Source organism: Pituophis catenifer, unplaced genomic scaffold (assembly GCF_029215685.1).
Source record: "Pituophis catenifer annectens isolate HBS135680 unplaced genomic scaffold, rPitCat1.0.hap2 SCAF_7, whole genome shotgun sequence".
In the NCBI taxonomy this organism is placed as follows: domain Eukaryota; kingdom Metazoa; phylum Chordata; class Lepidosauria; order Squamata; family Colubridae; genus Pituophis; species Pituophis catenifer.
The window spans coordinates 69483230-69505784 of record NW_027256887.1 but is presented as its reverse complement, the minus strand read 5'-3'; the positions used below and the strand labels follow the sequence as shown (position 1 = coordinate 69505784).

Here is a 22555-nt window from a genome sequence, read left to right as displayed (position 1 = left end):
CTCTTCCGGGTTTTTGGCATGCATGCATATGCGACGATCAGCTGGCTGGCGCGCATGTTCACACAAGAAAATGGAAGACTAGCTCATCTAGTTTCTAGCACTGCCACATGCAAAAAGGCCAGCTGATTGTCGCGCGCTCATGCACGCCAGAAACCTGAAAGAGGAATGGGCGACGCCATGCATACCAGGCGACATGGTTCCGTGTGCCACTTTGGGCATGCGTGAAATAGGTTCGCCATCACGGCTATAGACAGATGGTGTGACAGCAAGAACAGAGCAGCTTTTTATTGGGACTAGAAAGATCCACAAATATGCTATTTCCATGAAATGTTGTTGTGGGGAGGGAATCGTAGTTCATCATGCTTTGGTAAAATAAAGAAAGCCATGTATTCTGGCATTTGTTTTCCAATGTATCAAACAGAAAAGGGTGCAAGGGAGACATCAAAACTCAGAATGTACAGTTTTTTATTTTCTCAGTGATTATTGTTTCCATAAAATTCTGAAAACTGAAGTTGAATCAAATATTTTTATATGTTAGCTTGGTTTCTTATTTGGGGTGTTTCCAAACCCAGGCTTGCTTTCTTCATATCATACCTCCTTTATACATCTGTCAGACCTGGAAGCCATCTTTTACAGTTGGGCCTTCAGGCCTGCCACATTTTCTACTGTGGGAAAATGAGAGCGGGGGATTGTATAGAGTCAAAATAACATTCTTTTCTCAGAGAGTCAAGGCCACAGTGCCCTGCAGCTGCCATGAGGGGACTGGGAGGTATCTTCAGTTTTGGATGGGGCCCGATTGGATCATGTGATGGACATGTGGATTCTGGACAGGGACTTGAACTTTCTTTTGGTTGGGGAAAATCTGGAAGCTTTCAGATTCGGGTTTTCCCAGATGTGCCAATATGATATCTTCAATAAAATGGAACTTGGAGGAAATTCACGCCTCAGAGTCTTCTTTCATTGGGGGTGTTACTTGGAACCCTGACAACATCATTTACAAAGAGAGGTTTTAGAAATATTTTCATTGTTCAGAAAAATATCTTCAAAAGAAAAACTTCTTCCCCTTCGAGTCTTCAATATGTATCCCGCAGACTCCTTCTCTGACTACAGAGCTCTTTTTCTCTCTACTTGCAACACGTAGTAGTCCCATGAATTGTGCTCCTTAATCTAAGTCAGTGTTTTTCAACTCCAGATGTGTGAACTTTAACTCCATCACGTCTATCATCCACATCCCAAAGGTGCTTTTCAAAAAGCAAATGGACTTTCTTGGGTTTTTTCTTTGAAGATACTTCGCTTGTCATCCAAGAAGCTTCTTTAGTTCTTTAACTCCCACAATTTTCTGGGAGTTAAAAGTCTAGGCATCTGAACATTGCCAAGACTGTGAAACATTGTTCTAAGTTAACACCCCCAAGTCTTCCTCAAGCATGATAATTTTCATGTTACAGCTAGCAAATGGATTTTCTACTTGGTCCAATAAGCAACATTTGCACTATGATAAAGGAAAGCTTTCACACTACCGGGGATAAGATATGACAAACAAAATGAACATTTTGCCACAAAAAAGAACTCTGTTTACACATTCCAGGAACTGGAGATAACCACTATACATGAAGACAGAAGCTCTCAACCATATAATTAGCTATGTGACCATCAGAGAGTAGTCCCCAAAGAGTAGGAAAGAGTTAAATTCTCTGCTCCTTGGTGTGACAATACAACCATGATCAACCCTCAGTACTTTGAATTTAAACAACACTGAAAAATTCAGAAATTCTCCTTTAATCCAGCATTCTACTATGCAACAGAAACACGAAGCTTTTGAAAAAAATCAATTTCAGAGAAGCCAATGACAACAGTGGAGCCGGTTTGCACGTACCACTGAAAAACTTCCCAAAGAGACGCATTCTGGATTCTTTTGATGGCCGATATTGTGACCCTGGGCAGCGTGCGCTGAAAGTTAGTCTGGACTTTTACGTACTCGCTGGAGGATGGAAGGAGATTGATCAGCTGCAAAGGGGGGAAAAAGGGTATAAACATGGGTTACAAAAATGGGAGGGAAATTTAATATACGCCGTAAAATTCAAAATGAAAGTTATCTGCTCTGATAATCAAGCAAAACCAAGTCACAGAATCGTTGGGCGTTCACTGATTAGGGAAGATGAGAGGAGGAAGACTTAGATCTAAGTGTTGAATCATCTTCATACTCTTTGAGTATACTTGCCAAGGATGATCAAGCCAGGACAGTGATGGCTAACCTTTTTCTCGTGTGCTGAAAGCGCGTGTGTGCGCACCCATAATGTAATGCATGCATGACACACACCCCGCACATGCATGTGCGACCCCCCCCACATGCGCCCTGCCCCCACCGTGCATGGCAGAGACCCGAAAACCAGCTGGCCGGCAGGAGTCACATGCACATGCCAGTGGTGGGTTGCTCCTGGTTCTGCCATGTTCTATAGAACCAGTAGTAAAATTAGCGGGAGGCTCCGCCTACCTGCCTGGACATCATAAATAATGATCTGAGCATGCGGAGAAGCTTCTGCGCATGTACAGAAATGTGCATGCACGCACGGCCCCATTGCGAGCAGGTAGTAAAGATAAGTAGGTGAGCCGAGGTGGCGCAGTGGTTAGAGTGCAGTATGGCAGCTACTTCAGCTGACTGCTAGTTCAGCAGATGAGCAGATCAAATCTCACCGGCTCAAGGTTGACTCAGCCTTCCATCCTTCCGAGGTGGGTAAAATGAGGACCCAGATAGTTGGGGGCAATATGCTATTTTAGTATACTGTCTTTGGTGTAAGCAGCCCAGAGTCCTCGGAGAGTGGGCGGTATAGAAATATGAATAATAAAATAAATTAATTAATTAAATAAATAAGTAGAACCCACCCCTGGCGCATGTGCGGTGGAACTGAGCTGGGCCAATGGCTCGCTTGCCTGCAAAGAGTGATCTGTGTGCCACCTGTGGCATGCGTGCCATAGGTTCGCCATCACAGACCTAAGACAATGAGCCATCCTCCTGCATATTCCTCTCACAATGCTATGTTTAAATCAGTGTCCACATTTAATCCTGATGCTGAATAGCACTTCAAATAGCAAGAGGATAATGTCTCTCTGGTTCAAGAAGTTAAAAGATCTGAACTCTCTGAGAATTGAATTTCCTCTCTCTGCCTAGTGACTACCTAGAAGAAAAACCACAGAAATTTCTAACAAGTTCTTTCTTGTTTCTCGAGGGTTTAGCAACTGCCCTACCTAAATGAAGTTGTAGAACAACATCTGATCCAGCTTGGGCCTATTCTGAGTTCTCCCAGTGTCTGATTCCCAACAGGTCATTTTGAAAAATAGGAACTTTTATTTTACTCATAAGATTTATGTTATACCACTTCAGTCTGGGTGACTCTAAGCAATATACAGTGTGAAATACAGAAAAAACATATGATGTGTCCTGCTGCTAAAATATTTAAAAAGACTACCGTATTTTTCAGACTATAAGACGCACCGGAGTAAAGACACACTAAGATTTCAAAAAGGAAAACAAGAAAAAAAAATAGTTTTTGACCTCCGTGCGTCCGGTTTTTGCCCTCCCTGGCCCCCAGGAGCACTCTGCAGGCCTCCCAAACCCTCTGTGTGCCCCTTTTTGGTGAAAATGGGGCACACTGGGGGAGGGGTTAAGGAGGCCAAAAATTGCTGTATTCGGTGTATAAGACGCACAAACATTTCCACCCTCTTTTAGGGGGGGAGGGAAATGTGTCTTATACTCCAAAAAGTACGGTACATGAAATATAACAACTTTAGATGAAACAGCTTCCTCAGGGCCAACACATTCAATTTCTGAAGGCCCTCTGAAGCAACAAAAACTTTTAAAAAGTCTTTAGTAGGCTTAAAAATGGGGCTAATCTACTTTGGGGTCCATGACATTCAAAAGGATGGAAGGAAGCTCCCACAGGAAATCCCCATCTCTGTGACTGCCAAATCAGTAGGAGGAGGCCTTCATTCTCTCTTTCCTCAGGCTTAGCTGACTTGCTCTGAGAAAGGTGTCGTTGCAGAGTTGCTTATTTCATGGTTAATTGCCTTATATAGGACTCTCACTTCAGTTTCAATCCAACATCAACCCCATGATATAGATTAGGCCAGAAATCAAGTAGGTTGGCCTCAAATCACTCTGTAGGCATCCTTCCCATATGAAGAAGCCTTTAGCCTCAGTCTTTCCAGCACAGCATAATTCTGACCTTAGCCACCAATTTCATTCCTTGTTTCTGTAACCTACTTATCATCAAGCTACATTACTCTTTATTTTATAGAGATTGAGAAGGCAGAAGAAGAGTTAATTGAAGACACAAATTCACCCTTATTCACATTACTGGATCTGAGTTTTGTGGCTGATATGAAATTTTCCATTGCTGGTGTTTACTGGACTGATAATTTAAATTTTATTAGAGTACACTCTCTGATAACACCCTCACACAGAGAAAGAGGTAGAATAAAAACTTCTTACTTCCTCAAAACATGCATTAAAGAATTCAAACAAAACATTCAAAATAAAGGATTAATAAAATCAGAATAATGATGGGCTATAAAAGCAGAACCTGCCGAACATTCTGAGTTGAATGACTGTACTGGGAATATAGAACCATCTACTAATTTAGTAAAACCTACCTTATATCCCAGTTCTGGTAAAGCTGTCTGGTCCCAGTGAGGTGGAATGTTTGTAGCGCTTCCCTTTGATTGCTCTGTTTTGCTTGTAAATAAAGAGATTGCAGAATTAATCAACATTCTCTTTTATATAATGCAAAGAAAAAAAATATTCATCAAGTAAAGTCAAGGAATTCTGATTCGGAATGTGACTTTGGAGCAAGAATGAAGGAGGGGAAATTGAAGTAACCAGCAATACTTTGAGTGATGTGTGAGTGAGCTTCTTTTCTTATTCTTGGTCTATATTGAGAGCACTTAGTTTTATCCCCACCTAAAATGCACATTAAGAAAACAGGCAAAAATCTGACCACACCATCATGGCTGTCATTTAGAAAGAACTTTTTTTTAAAAAAAAAACCAATCCTGTGATTATCCTTGAGTTCCAGTGCACCTCATTATCTATTCTTGAACTTTGAGTTCTGCACTAGCTTTCTCTTCAGGCCATGCAGATAGTGGGTATGTCATAATAGTCATTTCTGTCCTTTTTTCTTGGCTTAAACTGGCTTTCCTCAAACTTCTGGCCTCCCATTTCTGCAGAATTGACAACTTGCTAGGAATTTTACTGGTGTTAGACCAGTATCTTGGGAGGAACCAGATTGGGGAAATCAATCAGGATGGTCTGTAAAATGTACTACTCTGGACTAATGGAAACCCAAGGAAAAACATAATGTTCTAGAGATCTAGACACATACAGAAGCACATACATTACTTTCCAAATTACGAACCAAATTATGAAGTCACACCCCCCCCCCCACACACACAAAAACTAGTCACCAACCTGCTTTTCTTTTTCTCCACATCTTCCGTAGACACAAACCTAGGCCGTCTACAAACATTTCTTTCTGTGTGATATTTGAGGTTTTTCTGTTTCATGGCTGAAAAATGCCCACATAAACATCTCTCAAAACATTGAATTTGTGCCTTAAGAATGAAAACAAAATCTGTCTAGGATCCTAGCTGGATTCTAAGAAGGTGAAACACTAGGCAGAACAAAGCTCGCCCTTATCTAGACCAGATAAGAGCAATGCAAGAGGGGCTGTGACTACCTTTTTTTAAACCACTGACATCAAGCTTTCAAAGAGCCCCTTTTTTGTTCTCCAGCTTCTCTTGAAACTCTTACATGTTGCACGTTTTGTAGGCATCCTTCTGCCTACAAAATATCAAATGTGCTTCTGGTCCCAAATATTGCTTATCTTTATCTAAGGCATGTTAAACCCCCTTCTGCCCACTGATCTGACTTACCAAGTTTCCAATTTGATGTTTAATTGAAAATTGGTGTAAATAAAAATCTATCCTTAAAATCAAGCGGAAAGTCAAGGTGACCTAGCCTTACCTGCTTATCTCAAAACTCCTTACTATATTCAAAAAATATTTTATTAACCAAGACATCAAAGGATCCAAGTTGACTTATTCTCTTTCTTATACAATCCTGATTCCAAATTATATTAATGCTTTAAAGATCAAAGTTATTTGTCAAGCAAGGCCACTCAAGCAGAGACCCTCAGAACTCCTTTGCTTAGGAAACTACAAACTCAGATGATATTATCCATGAAATTGGGCCTAGAAGATGATCAAAATCAGTTGGACCTGATTAATAGAGATGTACGATTCACCAGCAATTCACACTGATATAATAGAGAGGGGTTTTTGGGGGGACTTTACATAACAGCTTTAACCACCTTAAACAGCTATGTTTAAGCCAGGTGCATAGTCATTCAATCACAGCACCTTTGTGAAGACCATTTGATTTGAAGACAAATTGCTTTCTATCACTATGTAATCCTACTCAATTTTACAACCAAACTGGGGACAATTTGAACATATCTTTGCGGGTAATGAGTAAGGATCTCGGGTGGCACAGTCTTTGAATGTAGTATTGCAGGCTAATTTTGCCAACAGCCTGGAGTTCAATCCTGACAGGATTCAAGGTTGACTCAACTTTCCATCCTTCCGAGGTTGGTAAAATGAGAACCCAAATTGTTAGGGGCAATATGCAAATAATGTTGACTTTGTGAACCACCCATTGTGTAAAGCACTATGGTGCGGTGTATAAGCCTAACTGCTGTTGCTAATGGAGCAATTCATAATTACTTGTTTGAAGCTCAGGACAGCCACAGCGACAATATCTGTATAAAACAAGGGAGTCTGAAGGGTTGGCTTGTTTGTTTGTTTTTGTGATGTATAATAATGATATTAGGTATCCTTAAGACCATGAAAAGGGCATTGAGGAAACAATTTCAAGAACCAGGATAACTTAATTATATCCAAGTTTATTAATACAAAATCTGCTTGCTTGATTTCTAATCAGATGGACCTTTCTTCCTAATAGACAATATTAGGCTAAAGGAACCAAATGTTATGGCCAAGGCAGATCAACATGGAGTTTTATCTGGTGCTATTTCCAAACAACTCATCTGATACAAGAGGGAAAACACACCTTTAAAATCAATCTCATAATTCTGGGTCCCAGCCGAGAACTTGAGGGTCGTAAATGCTTCAGACTGGTAGGCTTTCTCCAAGTCAAAGCTGGTCACAGTAGCAGCAGTATGATCATCATCCTGATACCACAGAACCAAACACAAGCATTTGCACATCACTCCAGAGAAATCTAGCTTCTTTGAATTTTGTTTTTTAAAAAAGGACTTCCTTAAGAATTAGGAATGAGTTATCTATTTCTAGATTGTTTAAAGCAGATTCAAATTTATGTTGGAAATACTGAAAACTTGAAGGGTCATTTTATCGTACTTGGTGGAGTTGTAAAAAAAAAAGAAAGCCAGAATATTTGGGTTTCAAACAACTTTATCAACTTTATTAATATAAAACCTTTTTCGGTTCAACTGAAACCGGGGGGGGGGTAATCTGTGACTCATGGATAGACAATTCGAGAAGTGTTTTGAAAGATTGTTTTTTTGTATATGGTAACTACTGTGATATTATATGCACAAAGATTGAAAGAATACCGACAATACACACAATGGAGGAATGGCTGGTGAAAACAATAAGAATTTGCAGAAATGGCAAAACTGACTTATTTAATTAGGAAAAAGACAACAATTGGATTCATAAGTGACTGGAAACACTTTATGAACTTTTTGTCGAAAACAGGGGGGAAAAAGAACCTGTGATTTATGGGTTTTGACCATTGGAAAGGGTAACTTTGGAAAGAAGGGGGCCGGTAACTATGGAGATAGGAAGTGACACACATGAAGGTAGCCAGTTAAAGATGCCACTTATTGTTCCTGGAGGAGAATCTAAACCAACTGTCAGTCTGCATAATGTATTTGCTGCTTAGCCCCAGCATTACTTCTCTATTGTAACCAATTGTCAGTGCAAGAGGTTGCCCCATTTTCTTCTCAATGCTGGAGGTGAAATTTACTCTTCCTGAACCTTCAATCCTTCCTCCATGAAAGAACAGAGAGCTACGACACTGGACAGGAAATCTTCTCCCTGGAGCAGGAAGAAATCTTAAAACCCTGTCTCCTAATTAGAAGTGGTTGAGCCTTCATTCTGGCTTCAATAAACAAGAATGATTAACAAATGAGAAGCAGTTTCTGGGAAGCAGTTTCCCCAGCTATCCATTTATTTCCAGCATTGTCCAGACTAAACTTAACAGCCAGGGATTTTGGATCCATATCTATTTTCGCATGGATCAGCCAGCATGTTTTAATTATACATGCTCAGTGGTGGGATTCAATTCTTTTTACTACTGGTTCTGTGGGCGTGGCTTGGTGGGCTTGGTGGGCATGGCAGGGGAAGGATACTGTAAAATCTCCATTCCCTCCCCACTCCAGGGGAAGGTTACTGCAAAATCCCCATTTCCTCCCAATCAGCTGGGACTCGGGAGGCAGGGAATAGATGGGGGCAGGGCTAGTCAGAGGTGGTATTTGCCGGTTCTCCGAACTACTCAAAATTTCCGCTACCGGTTCTCCAGAACCGGTCAGAACCTGCTGAATAACACCTCTGCATGTGATGGCCTTTATTCTGATACTGAAGCATCAAATATTACGCCCCAAATATTGCACACCATTTGTACCATCAGGCTTTCCTGATACCCATCATTTATAAAAATATTTATTGTAAGATGAAATTAAATTCAGCGTGTCACCTCTTGCAGTAAACGCCCACCTGTGATAGAGTTTAATTTTTATTGGTTGCCTCACTGCAGATTATGAGTGTTGAAGTGTGTTCCCTCATCTTTCCAACACCCTTTTAATTTGTTTGATGTTTTAAAAAAAACTTTTGATATTGATTTTTTTTTTGTTCTTGTTATTAAAGTTTCTATTTTGTACTGCTGTTTCTTAATTTCACTGCTTCTCTGTTTAGGTAACAAAGTTTTTCCAATACTGGTTAGAATTTCCATTGCTAAGCAAGGCAGCTGTTGAATGAGTTGCACCTGATTTTATGACCTTTTTTTGCCACGATTGTTAAGCAAATCACAATTATTAAGTGAATAGCATGGTTGTTTAGCAAACCAGTTGCCCCCATTGACTTTGCTTATTGGAAGTCAGCTGAGAAGGTCACAAATGGTGGCCAGAAAGCTGCAACTAACCTAACTCCATGCCAGTTGCCAAATTCCCAAATTATCATCAAATGATAATGGAGACACTGCGATAATTTTAAATGTGAGGACCAGTCATAGGTAACTTTTTCCACTGTGTTATAACTTTGAATGGCCACTAAATGAATGGTTGTGTAGTAAGTCAAGGCCTACCTGTAACTAATCTAGGTACTGCTCTTACACAGACCTATTCTGTCACTTTTTATGGAGGACCAGGTAGGATAACCCACCATTTATATGTTGCATTAATTTAGTAGTAAAAGAGGAAGCTGGATTTTTATTAAAGGTAAAAGGTAAAGGTTCCCCTCGCACATATGTGCTAGTCGTTCCCGACTCTAGGGGGCGGTGCTCATCTCCATTTCAAAGCTGAAGAGCCAGCGCTGCCCGAATATGTCTTTGTGGGCATGACTAAATGCCAAAGGCGCACGGAACGCTATTACCTTCCCACCAAAGGTGGTCCCTATTTTTCTACTTGCATTTTTTACGTGCTTTCGAACTGCTAGGTTGGCAGAACCTGGGACAGTAACGGGAGCTCACCCCGTTATGCGGCACTAGGGATTTGAACCACTGAACTGCCAACCTTTCGATCGACAAGCTCAGCATCTTAGCCACTGAGCCAAGAACAATATCAAAATTATCAAAAATATCAGAGTTATTAAAGGTACCAAAGTCATTAGGATACTATGCAGCTGTGCTTCTCTGGCTGGCTGGGAAACTATTGAAGTCCATTCATCTTAAAGTTGTTAAGGTTGAGAAACCTGCTGTACAGCATGAAGAAGATGACAACATGATTTCAATGTTAGTAAGGCTTACTTGCTTTCCGTATTCTTTCCATAGATTGTATTCGTCTTTCCAGTACCAGATCCAATCTGTTGTAAGAATATAGTGTGGAGGCTTGGTCACAGAAGATGGAGTGGAAAGCCTTCTAATTTTAGTAGAGCCCCATGTCATACTGGAGAAATTGAATTGGCTGAAGGATGCCTGCTCTGGTCCTCCCAAATGGAATACGCTGTGGACAATGGGATTTTAAAAAGATATATATATATATATTTATAAAAAAAATTGTTCTAGCCTATTTCAGTGATGGTAAACTATGACATGCCTGTCAAAAGTAACATACCACAACATTTTCGGTGACACATCAGCGTTCATTAATACCCAATGCTGAGTGCCACAGTTCAGGATGGCCTAGATGGGGGAGGGGGAGATAAGACTATGGTTTCTTTTCTCTTTGTCTCTGTCTCTCTCTGTCCTGTCTGTCTGTCTGTCTGTCTGTCCGTCCGTCCGTCCATCCATCCCTATCTACCTATCTACCTACCTACCTACCCATCCATCCATCCATCCCTATCTACCTATCTACCTATCTACCTACCTACCTACCTACCTATCTACCTACCTACCTACCTACCTATCTATCTACCTATCTACCTACCTATCTATCTATCTACCTATCTACCTACCTATTTACCTATCTATCTATCTACCTACCTACCTACCTGCCTACCTATCTATCCATCTATTTATCCCAAAACTAAATCTAAGAAATGAAATCTAGGATAAAGATGGATAGCTTTCAAAAATAGAGATGCTAAAGGAGAAATCCAGTAGCATAAAAAATTCAATCTGTAGTCATAAAAGAGACCATTTCTATGATACTTAAGCAACAAGCAACTGAAAGGACTTGTATCATTTTTATATTTATAACTTACATTGCATTTCATTAGTACAGCTTTATGTGCTAAGACTCTCAAACCTTGGATAGAACCAGGTTAATGATAAATACTCTATTATTACTTAGCTTGTATTTAAAACCAAATATTTGAAAATCTCCTCTTCCATTCTTCTCATTCTTCTCATCTTTGCAAACTCAAAGGAGGAGAAAGGAGAAATTCTCATTGATAAAACTCAAGATTAAATTGGGGCCAAATGAATTCTATACTGTTTTGTACTGACTTCATCAAAATCTTAAGTTTAACTTATATGATTATGAAAGTTGCATTATATGAAGCACGTAATCCACTTTCAGATTCTGCTTGCAGTAAATATATAGCAGCCCAATCCAGATTAGGATCTGCATATGGAATGAGATAAACCATTCCCTTACCTCCCCCACCCCCATTCTTCTTTAATATATTCCTCAGTGTCTGAGAAGAAAAACTCTACTGAAGAGAAACATTTTGCAAACAAAGAAGCTTGAGAGGAAAGATTTAGCTTTTCTCACTCACTTCCTATCTGTACCTGATTACTGTGTATTTAGTAAATGTAAATCCAGAAACAGAGTAAAGCAATATGGGATTTATGTATGATTGGAAGTATCAAGAATTGCACACATTTTGATCAGTGACGGCAAACCTTTTCAGCACCAAAGTGCCCAAAGTGGAACGTGCGTGCATGTGTGTGCGCATGCATGCCAGAGTGCAGGAAACCCAAATACCAGCTGGCCGGGGCGCATGTGTGCAGCAGCCAGTCTTCGGGTTTCTAGCATGCGCACGCACACTGGAGCACCGAAAACCCAAAACCAGCTGGCTGCCATGCACATTTTGGTTCAAAAAACAGCCCAAAAACTGCCAAAAAGGCCTGAAAAATGGCCTGAAAATGGCCCAAAGAATGACTTGAAAATGGCCCAAAAAATGGCCTGTTTTTTGGCCATTTTTCGGGCTCTTTTCAGGCACTCTGGCGCCTATGAAGACCAGCTGGACGGCACACATGTGTGCGCCGGAAACCAGAAGAGCAGCTCAGGGGTGGGTTCTAAATTTTTTTACTACCGGTTCTATGGGCGTGGCCTATTTTGTGGGCGTGGTTTGATGGTCATGTGACAATTCTTTAGGATTTAGTAGAGGTACTGGTCTACCAGGCTTTTAACTGCTTGCAGAGCTGTACTGGTCTACCCATTTGTTCTTGGAGCGTTTCGGTCTACCTATTTATTTTTGGAGGCACTGGTCTACCCATTTGTTTTTGGAGCATTCCGGTCTACCCATTTGTTTTTCGAGAGCACTGGTCTACCACTACTAGTACTGCCTTTTAACACTGATCAGCTGTAGGGCGGCCCTTTGAAGCCCCGCGGCAAGAGTTTAAACAGTTTTTTTCCTTCTAGCCAATCAGCTGGTACTCGGGAGGCAGCGAATAGAGTGGGGGCGGGGCAAATAAAAGGTAAGAATACGGTGCGGGAGGTGGGAGGGCTCAGCTCCTGAAAAAAGAAAACCGGTTCGGTGACGTCATATCGTCACCGCCACCGGCTCGGTCGAATCGGGCCGAACCGGAAGGAACCCACCATGGAGCAGCTGGCGATGGTGCGCGTGCCACAGAGAGGGCTCTGCGTGCCACCTCTGGCATGCGTGCTATAGGTTTGCCGTCACAGCATTTTGATTGTGAGATTTATGCCAGTTGAATAACATAGGAAGGTGGTGATGGCAAATCACTCTCGAAAATGTTGGCAAGAAAACTGGATGGATATCTCCAGGAATTTCATCAGGAGTCAAAACTGATTTGAACCTCCCCCAACACACCTCTAATTTACACAGGAAGCCTATATTAAAATGTTTCATATCACTTCGACATATTACAATAATAGGCAAACTATTTAAAAAACCAGTTAAACATGCATTAAAATATTTAAAGTAGAGGAAAGTAGCAAGTAGCATCAATACAATTTAAGTCAAACAAGAACATGTTAATGTAAGAACAAATTATTACTATATTTATACCTTTCATTGCGTGGGTCACAGAAACCTTTTTCAATTTTCTTCATATTGTCCATGTCTTTCCACACAGTACCAGATAAAACTTGCCATCTATACGGCAAATGGTAGTGAACTCGGGTACATTTATCTAAATAAACAAACCCATGTTATATTGTATAATATTCTTGATCCATTAAGATATTTTTCAAGGAGACATGTAAGAAATTTGTACTGATGAAATTGCCATCACCACCTCCCCTGGCATAGAGGGGTGATGAGCCTCTTGCAAAAGTTCCATTTTTAGACCTTTTATTTTCTCTTTTGCAAATACTTATAAACAGTACATCAGCTGCATATTGTTTGATTTGGGCTACGTATCAGAAATTATCAAAGGTATTACGAACCAGACCTCAAGTTTCTAAGAGAGCTCCAAAACTGGACTGCAAAGAAAAGAACCGTAAGCCCTCATAATTCTTTGCTGAATAATTAGTCCAGATCTTTGCAGCCTAAATATGGTAGATCTAGTTCTTAATTATTCATTCTCACATAAGTTATGACAGCAAGATGACAACCTCACTTCACAGCACAAATGTGAAATTAATACATTTTTTCTTCTACTGAAGGTACTGTATTGGAAGTGGATGGAGGCAGAGCTGAAGAAGTCCTGTGGTCTACATCTAAACAGCTCTGAAATTATGCTAAAGGTCAATTTTGTGGTATCTGAAAATACACAAATCCAAGACCAGATTGACAAGGGAAGCCACTTTTCTGAATGGTGATGGTCTCCATACAGATAAAGACCAAAGAGCCATCAATCTAGGGATCCTTTATTTTGGATTTCTATATTGAGCAAGGATTGGGTTCAGCATAAATCAGGGATGTCAAACTCGATTTTATTGAGGGCTGCATCAAAGTTTGACCTCGGGGGCGTGGCCAGCTCAATGTCACTCGTGTCAGGGGCGTCTGTGGTGGCCCGAGCGCACTGCCAGTGAAAACAAACTCCAGAGCTGTTTTTGGCTGCGACGTCCTCCTGCAACCCTGTGCCAGCAAAAATGGAACTTGGGAGGGCCCTGCATGACCCTCACAATCTTTGTTTTTGGCTGCAATGGCCTCCTGCATTCCTCTGCCAGCGAAAACAGAGCTCAGGAGAGCCGCACGCAGCCCTCCCAAGCTCCGTTTTCACTGGCAGGGGCACCACAGGCCAGTCCTTTGCTATTTCCAGGAAGGCCCCATGGACCAGATCTAAGCGGCCCGCAGGCTTTGAGTTTGGCACCCTTGGCCTAAATGATGTTTTCTAACTCCATGATTCTAAGGGAGAAATGATAGCATTCATATCACATATCAGAAACAGGGAAAGCTTAACCCGAGTGGTTTTACCCCACTTACCTTGAAAGCTACAACTTTTCCTAATGTGGTATAAGCAAATCGTATCTAATTCATCAATGTCTGCGGTGGACACTATTTGGTTTTCTCTTCTCTCTAAGGAAAAGTATACATTTTGACTCAAGATGACAAAAGATTTACATTATTTTAACTTCCTCCAATTCTCCCGATCACTCTCAAGGGAAAAAGTAAGTACTCAGATCAGCTCTAGAATTACCAAGACAGATAGAAGTTGTGGATAAAAGATTATGGGTGGGAGTATGACTTCAAAGAGGATTTCTCAATTTCATGAAGACTCCATAAGAAGAGAGCTCTGTTAATCTATGGTGGCAAAAAAGCAGGAGGAGTTCGGAGCACCTTTTCGGACTAACGTATTTTACTAAAAGGCACAAGTTTTTATGAGCTGCACCTCCTATCTTTCTCTCAGCATTTGAAGGCCTAAAACTTTCTTAACATCAGAAATAAAAGTATTGTTTTAAGCAATATTTTCTCTAATCCTCAACTTACAGATAAATTGTTTTCAGCAAGGATAATTGATTCCTCTTTTACAAACACAATCAAGAAGAGAAAATTGCATGAAATTATAATGCAGTTTTGGTCTTGTCTTAGTATGGGATGTGAATCCAGTCCCTGTGGTTCATGTATCATGGTTTATCCAATCAACTGAGCCAGTCAGCAAACCACGATTAAAACAAATCATGCTGTAATGAATAAACTATTTTATACTTTATATAATTTTCTTATTGAAAATTTCAACAACTATAATGAAAACTAATACAAACTAAAATAAAACAGAAAAGAAGCAGAAAGGGCGAGAAAAAAGAAAAAGCTAAAAGTGCAGAAAGAAAAAAGTAGCAAAAATATAGGAAAAAATAATCATCAAGTTTCCAGTCACCGATAAAATGTAGATACAGTGGTACTCTGGTATTCAACTGAAAGTCATTGAACTTAGTACTCAATGCATTTTGACATAAAAATTTTGTCCCAGTACTCACCATTTGTTTGGTATCAATGCACGAGCTAGAACTTATCGGTGCTGGCTGCTTTCTGATTTACTATAATATTCCTTATGGGAAAAATTGTTTAGTACTCACCATTTTTTGTATTCATCGTGCCTCCCTTAACAATTAACAATGGATACTGAGGTACCATGGTCCTTCCCGCCACCCGTGCTCCTTCCCGCCCCGATGTGGCAAACCCCAGGCCTGGCGGCTTGAAAACAAATTCATTTAGTGCCTTAATGAATGAACGTCTGAGAATTTTGCATGAGAATTTCACATGCACAAAATATTCCATCCACACAGTGAGATAAGATTTGAATAGAAGAGTTATTGGCAACCTTCATTCAGCTTTAATACGCTTATCAACCTGGGAACGGATCTCTAAAGACTATGGGAGCATAGTCCCAGAATACTGCTTCCATGAGAAGGACAGTAGGATCAGAGCCCTCACAATACTAAACCTATGTTAATAGGTCACAAAAATTCTGAAGTCTTTAGTGGCTTAAACAAAGTAATTCCAAACAGAAAGCCAACCAAGAAACTTTTGCCCTGACCAGAAATTGTCTTCCAATCACCTGAAAGGGGAATTACCGTGTTTCCCCAAAAAGAAGACCTGGTCTTATTTTCTTTTGACCCCTGAAAAAATGGATAGGGCTTCTTTTAGAGGGTCGTTGAAGCACATGGAGGTTCATAAACCGAGACCCTGAGGACACAGATAAACCTCCAACAATCCTCTAAAACAGGGCTGTCAAAATCCCAGCCCAAGAGCCAGATGCATCATGCTCTGGCCATACCCACACCTGGTTTAGCAAAGGGGGAAAAAGTCCCCATACGTCACGTAACACTACTGTAATGACGCGAGCGTTGTCATCCCTGCTCTAAAAAGATGCAAATGACCAGCTGTCTGCAGACAGTGAGGAAAAATCACTCAGGGATGACTCACACCCTGGTCACCACTTCTTTACCCTCCTACCATCCGGAAGGAGATATAGAAGCATAGCCAGCCACACAAACAGGCTGAAGAACAGGTTTTATCCGTGGGCTGTTAGACCCCATAATGCGAAATAACATCATAACTACATAGTACGATGGAATTGCAGGGCCGGCGCAAAGTGTATCATGTTCACACTGGTGTAATAGGACTATGATTTATTGGGTTAGGGATTTTCTGTTTCCACTGTGAGTTGTATTGTGTTGGGGGGGTGCACTGAGGGAGCTCCACCAATCTCATTGTACATTGTGCGGCCGCGCGGGTGGTGATGGGAGCAACGTGGAGCTCCCATGTAACACCTCTCCTGCGCAAGCTGCACTGGCTCCTGGTGGTCTTCCGAATGCGCTTCAAGGTTTTGGTTACCATCTTTAAAGCGCTCCATGGCTTAGGACCTGGTTATCTACGGGACCGCCTGCTACCACCAATAGCCTCCCACCGGCCTGTACGCTCCCATAGAGAGGGGCTCCTCCGGGTGCCGTCGGCCAAACAATGTCGACTGTCGGCCCCCGGGGGAGAGCCTTCTCTGTGGGGGCACCTATGATCTGGAACGAGCTCCCCCGGAGATACGGAGGATCCCGGATCTTCGCACCTTCCGTCACGCGCTTAAAACGTTTTTATTTCATCAAGCTGGCCTGGCCTAAATCTTCTCCTTTTTTTTTTAAATTTAAATTTTAAATTTTAAACACAAATTTTAATCTGTTTAATTATGGGGTATTTTAAAATTCAGCCTAAATTATTTAATTTGTTTTAATCTATTTTAAATTTTGTATCTCTGTGTTTTATCCTCTGGCTGTTCACCGCCCTGAGTCCTTCAGGAGAAGGGCGGTATAGAAATTTAATAAAATAAAATAAATAAAATAAATATATTGTGCAGTGACAATAAATATTATTATTACTTGTTCGCAAGCCACTTGTAATTTGTGACTTCCTGATGGCTTCCCCAATGATTCTGCTTATTAGAGGCCATCAGGAAGTCACAAAGAAATTCTTATTTAACAACCCTCGATCCTCGCTCAACAACAGAAATGGAGACCGCCGGAATTGCTGTTGCTAAGTGATACAGTCACATGTCACATTTTATGACTCCGCTACTTAGCTATAGAAATTCCAGGCCAAATGCCATCCTTAAGCGAGGATTTGTAATTTGAGCTAAGAAAAGAATGGCTAGTAACTGCCGAGTAATCATGCAGAAGACAGAAATGAGTTTTCCAAATGTTCATCTTCCCATAAATTATTTAAAACTGAACTATGCAATCCTAACTGGCAAATAGCCAAATGCAGCCTACTTAATACAGTTCCCAATTTCATAATTGATCAACACAGCTGAGAAAACATGGAATACCAGCAATTATTTTCTCTCTATTTTCAGAGAGGACCAAGCTGGTCATATAATGCAAAGTGAACAGATGTAATCCTTGCACACCTCCTTGGACATGGGTGAATGTTAGACTGAAGTTTGTGTTATCCCAATGCAAAGCCTGATAATACCGTGTTTTCCCGAAAATAAGACCCTGTATTATATTTTTGAACCCTGAAATAAGGGCCTTATTTTCAGGGGAGTCTTATTATTTTGGGGCACAATTTGGCGGTGGCAGGTGGGGTGGGGAGGGGGAGAAGCGAGGGGCAGGAAGCCCTGCCATGCCCGGCGAGAGAAGAGACCGCAAGATTCATGGCTGCTTTTGCAGCCAATTGAGGCTGCAAAAGCAGCAAGAGAAATGGTGGAGGGGAACCAGGAAGATTGGGTAGATGAGATGCCGGGCGGTGAGGGCAGTGGCCGTCACCTGCCACAAGCGAAGCACTGGGTGGAAGTACCCACTGTGCAGGGGCGGCTGAGCCTGCATCGTGTGGCTGGCTGGGGCGGGCACAGCTTCCCGAGTGTGAGCCTTTCCCGGTCGCTGGACACAGGGCCCTCCCCGCCCTCCGCTTCCGAGCAGGGAGGCTGTCCTTGGCGGGTGGAGCAGCAGCTTCCTCCTCCTCTTCCTCCCCGAAGGCCTGCCCTGCTTAAAGGCCCAGCGTGGCACTTCCCCTAGCCCACCCACCCCTTCAGCCACCCCCCTCCAAGCACTCTGATCACACAGTCTCCCTGTCCTTCGAGATAAACTGGCCAAGAGGCGCACACAAATTTGCTCACAGCAGTGAGCCGAACCCGTCCTGAGTCTCGCCGCTTTCGGTCACTGCCTCCCTGGCCTGAGGCTTCCGCAGCGCACCCGTTCACTTAGAGAGGACCTGCCCTTTTCTGGCCGGTCGCTGCTTTGAAGAAATGTCATAGCTAATCTCCATACAGCCTCGCCCACAAACGGCGCAGGCCAGGAGCTCTTTACCCCCCGTTCTGCTTTCAGGGCTCTACCGGGTGGCCCCCACCCCACACATCCCTGGCCTGCCTTTGTCAACGTTAGAGAATATGCAACACTGCACACTGCCCATAAGCAATGTGCAGCCTCTCACAATAACGAAAATTGCCTGCAATTCTCCTTACTTTAAGAGGCTGCACGTTGCAAAAAAGAACAAAGCAAGGCGGTGGGGGTAGTGGAGAACAAAGCAAGGCAGGGGCTGCAAAGCTGCCCCAAGGCCATGCATCGGTTTACCTGAAGGCCCTTCAGACAGGCCACCAATGCCAAACCCTCCCCTCCCCCCCAGGGCAGCCACATTCCTTCACTAATCTGCTTTCCATCTCTGTTCTCCCCTGTGCGTAGTCTGTTGGACTATGGTAAAAATAAAAAATACCAATAGTTCAGACCTTCCAACTTCTCATGAAGAAAAAAAATCTCGTGAAGTTGCAAGGTGTTTTTACCGTAATCCCAGAGTATTTTTCTTGCCCTGCACGTGACGGTGGAGAATGGAGCTAGAAAGCAGGTTAGTGAAGGGATGTGGCTGCCTTGGAAGGTTTGGAGGGTGAGGGACCTCTGTGTGTGTTGTGGGGGGGGAGAGGAACGGAGAGAACATTGCTGCCAGCCCTGGATAACTCTCTGAGTTATTCAGGGTTGGATCGGATCTCTCTCTCTCTCTCTCTCTCTCTCTCTCTCTCTCACACACACACACACACACACACACACACACACACACTCACACCGTTCTTTCTTTGGGACTGCAGCACAGATGGCCCTTCCAGGATTGCAAGGCTGAAGGCTTCGAAGGGAGCATTTTGGGGATGTGTGTCTATGCTGCGATCCCAAGTAAAGAAAGATTGGAAGGAAAAGGGGGAGGAGACCCGCAGCTGGGGAGGTGCTCTGGAGATCTGGACCGAGTTGCACAGCCCTCACTGGCTCAGCTGGTCAGCGGGCAGCAATTAAAGGGCTGAACCTCCAGGAGTCGATGGGGAAGGGAAGGGCTGCCTCCTGTGCTGGCCACGCCCACCCCTTCATAAAGGCTTATTTTCAGGGGAGGGCATATATTTATGCCCACCCCAAAAATCAGGCTTGGCCTTCTTTTCGGGACTTGTCCTATTTTCAGGGAAACACGGTAAGCCCAATCGGGCTTTTAAGCGCATGCGCTAAAATAAGCCCTCCCCGAAAATAAACTCTCCCCAAAAATATTTAAACACATGCGCAGCCACTCCCTGCCATTTCCTCTGGTTAGGGTTAGGGAGACAGAGCTGGAAATCCGGTAATCCAGCAAGAGGAGCCCCATCTTGCTCCATGCGCCCCAAAATGTAAGACAGGATCTTGTTTTCGGGGAAACACAGTTGCTACAATACTAAGCAGAGAGGTGATTCTGACAGTGCAACCCTCCCAATTTACTGCTTTCCAATTATGCAAAGATATCAACTCCCAGAATCCGTTGGCACACCAGGAAAATTAGGAATTGTATTCCCAACACCGAGGGCATCAGATTGAAAATAGTACAACAGTCATTTCCAAACAGGATAAAGTACTTTACCTTTGTATTTTGAAGATGTGTTGTTTTTTATGTCGTACACATTCCTGTAGAGCAATGGAATTTTACAAATCAAAGCTTGGCTCATCCCCCACTTCTCCAGTTTCTCATAACAATCAGAATTAAAAATATCATGAGAGTGTCTGCAGTTACTCCCAAATCTACATTCTCCTTGGAGGTAGTACTGGCATATATGAAGTTTAACACAGATCTTCTTAAAGGTGCACGATCCGTAAGGCCCCTCCCCTTTGTTGTAATATGGACAGATCTAACAAAGAGAAGAAAATATTATATTGGTATCTTTGAAGCAAATGGATATACTTAGTCTATCTCTAACCAAGCAAAGATGTAAATACACAATGATGCCTAAATGTTCACAAAGACCATGGGATTAAAGCATCTCCAGAGACATTTAGAAATGGAGCCAGGAACCATCCTAACTCAATACCAGGTACATATCTTCTAGTATATAAGGTACACTTATGACCACCAATTGCATTGATAAATTGCTTTCTTCCTAAATGCCTATCCAGGAGGATTAAACTGGCAGCCCGCAGGCCAGATGCATCACACGCAGGCCACACCCACCCCAGCTCCGTGAAGGGAAAAAAAAAGTCATGAAACATCACATGACGGCAGCATGATGCCATTAGTTTGATACCAGTGGCCTATTCAGACTACTCAATGGCAATTTTCCACTGCCTTATTAAAGGAACCCAACAGTATATACTATGTCTCTTTATTATAAAGTTAGCTATGCTGTAACCTTAGATTTATGGTCTTCATTTATTTGGAAGATTATTATACCTCACTTATTCAATAGAAGCTTTGAAAGCAAGATTGAAAGCAAAATAAAAAATATTAAGCCCAATATTGGAGATCATTTTGGTTTGGGGTTTCTTATGGTGCCTTCAAGCCAGACAACTCCTGACAACTGCCTGGACATGTTCCTGCAATTTTCTTGGCAATTTGGCCACCATGGTTGACTATTGCATTCTTCCTAGGGCTGAGAGAAAGTGACTAGCCCAAAGTTTGCTTTGTGCTCAAGATAAGACTGAAACTCAGTCTCCCTGTTTCTAGCCTAGTGCCTTAACCACCACACCAAACTAGAAATACTGGTTTATCACTGGATAAATGCCGATTTATCATCACTGATAGTCACTAAAAGTGCCACTTAATACAGGTAGTCCTTGGCTTACAACCATTCATTTACTGACCAATCAGAGCTACAATGGCACAGAAAGAAGCAGGGTGGATTTGATTTAAATCGAGTTGATTTAAATCACAATTTAAATCATGATTTAAATCACTAGTAAAAAGGCTTGATTTAAATCAACTCGATTTAAATCATAATTTTTAAAGAGCAACTGTCATCTCTGCTACTCCTTTGACCCACTGTTGACTCACCAATAGTCCCAGTGTTGCAGAATATACAGCCTCATGCTACATAACTAAGCTCCATTTCATGCTGAATAAGCTAAATTATTTAAGTGTCTTAAATAGAAAACTATCTTACAACAGATTTTTACCCCAAAAGTTTTTTATTAAAATAAATTCGATAAAAATCAAAAAAATCCGATTTAAATAAAAAAAATCTGATTTTTTTGATTTTTTTTTTAAAAAATCATTGATTTTCATCCACCATGGAAAGAAGTGACTTATCGGTTTTCAGATTTACAACTGGTTGCAGCAACCCCATGGTCACGTGACCAAAATTCAGACGTCTGGCAGCCACTTCAAATTTATCACAGCTGCAGTTGTGCCAAGGATCATGTGATCATCTTTTGCAACCTTCTAACAAGCAAAGTCAATAAGGAATCCAGATTCACTTAATAACTGTGGCAAGAAAGGTTGTGAAATGGGGCAAGACTTATCTAACAACTGTCTCACTTAGCAACAGGAATCTTGGGCTCAATTGTGATCATAAATTGAGGACTACCTGTAAAAGATGAAATTCTCCCAACATTGAATTTCTTGAGTAAATTAGAATGGTTCAATGGGCCACATCTTGCGCAATGGAAATTTCATTGCCTAGCAAGCATCAATTGTGTGTGATAATCTCACCTCAGGCAAGAGTGAAGGATCGTTCTGAAGCAGCAGTTGGCATAATTCATCGGAGTTTAAGTTGTCTAGATCATGTTCTTTTAGGACAGATAAGTTGTGGCCTGTCTTAATGTCATGGATAAACTTGCACGGTTTCCTAAAGGTTTTGAAAATATTAAACATGGTTTGTAATTGTATCCAGATTTAAGTCTGAAACTACACACTATTCATAGGCATGAACAGACAGCAGAAAGTGGCATGTAGACCGATCACGAAAGCCTAGGGACTTCGTGGGAATTCCAAGAATGGCAATTTAAAATCTAGGAATCAAAAATAATATAAT

At 41.8% G+C, this 22555-nt stretch overlaps 1 protein-coding gene across 3 annotated transcripts in view; it reads right to left on the bottom strand.

Moving 5' to 3' along the window:
- LOC139319971 (protein mono-ADP-ribosyltransferase PARP12-like) overlaps positions 1-22555 on the bottom strand; it is a 40324-nt gene that overhangs the window by 14717 nt on the left and 3052 nt on the right. For all 3 annotated transcript variants that reach the window (XR_011600658.1, XM_070948076.1, XM_070948075.1), the window contains exons 2-10: positions 22234-22369; positions 20173-20437; positions 14308-14400; positions 12946-13069; positions 10055-10250; positions 7121-7241; positions 5462-5558; positions 4648-4729; positions 1874-2004 (exon numbers count right to left, since the gene is read on the bottom strand). Coding sequence is in view for 2 of the 3 variants with exons in the window: in XM_070948076.1 (XP_070804177.1) it covers positions 1874-2004; positions 4648-4729; positions 5462-5558; positions 7121-7241; positions 10055-10250; positions 12946-13069; positions 14308-14400; positions 20173-20437; positions 22234-22369 (1245 nt within the window). In the remaining variant the exon portion in view is untranslated. The remainder of the gene's footprint in view (positions 1-1873; positions 2005-4647; positions 4730-5461; positions 5559-7120; positions 7242-10054; positions 10251-12945; positions 13070-14307; positions 14401-20172; positions 20438-22233; positions 22370-22555) is intronic.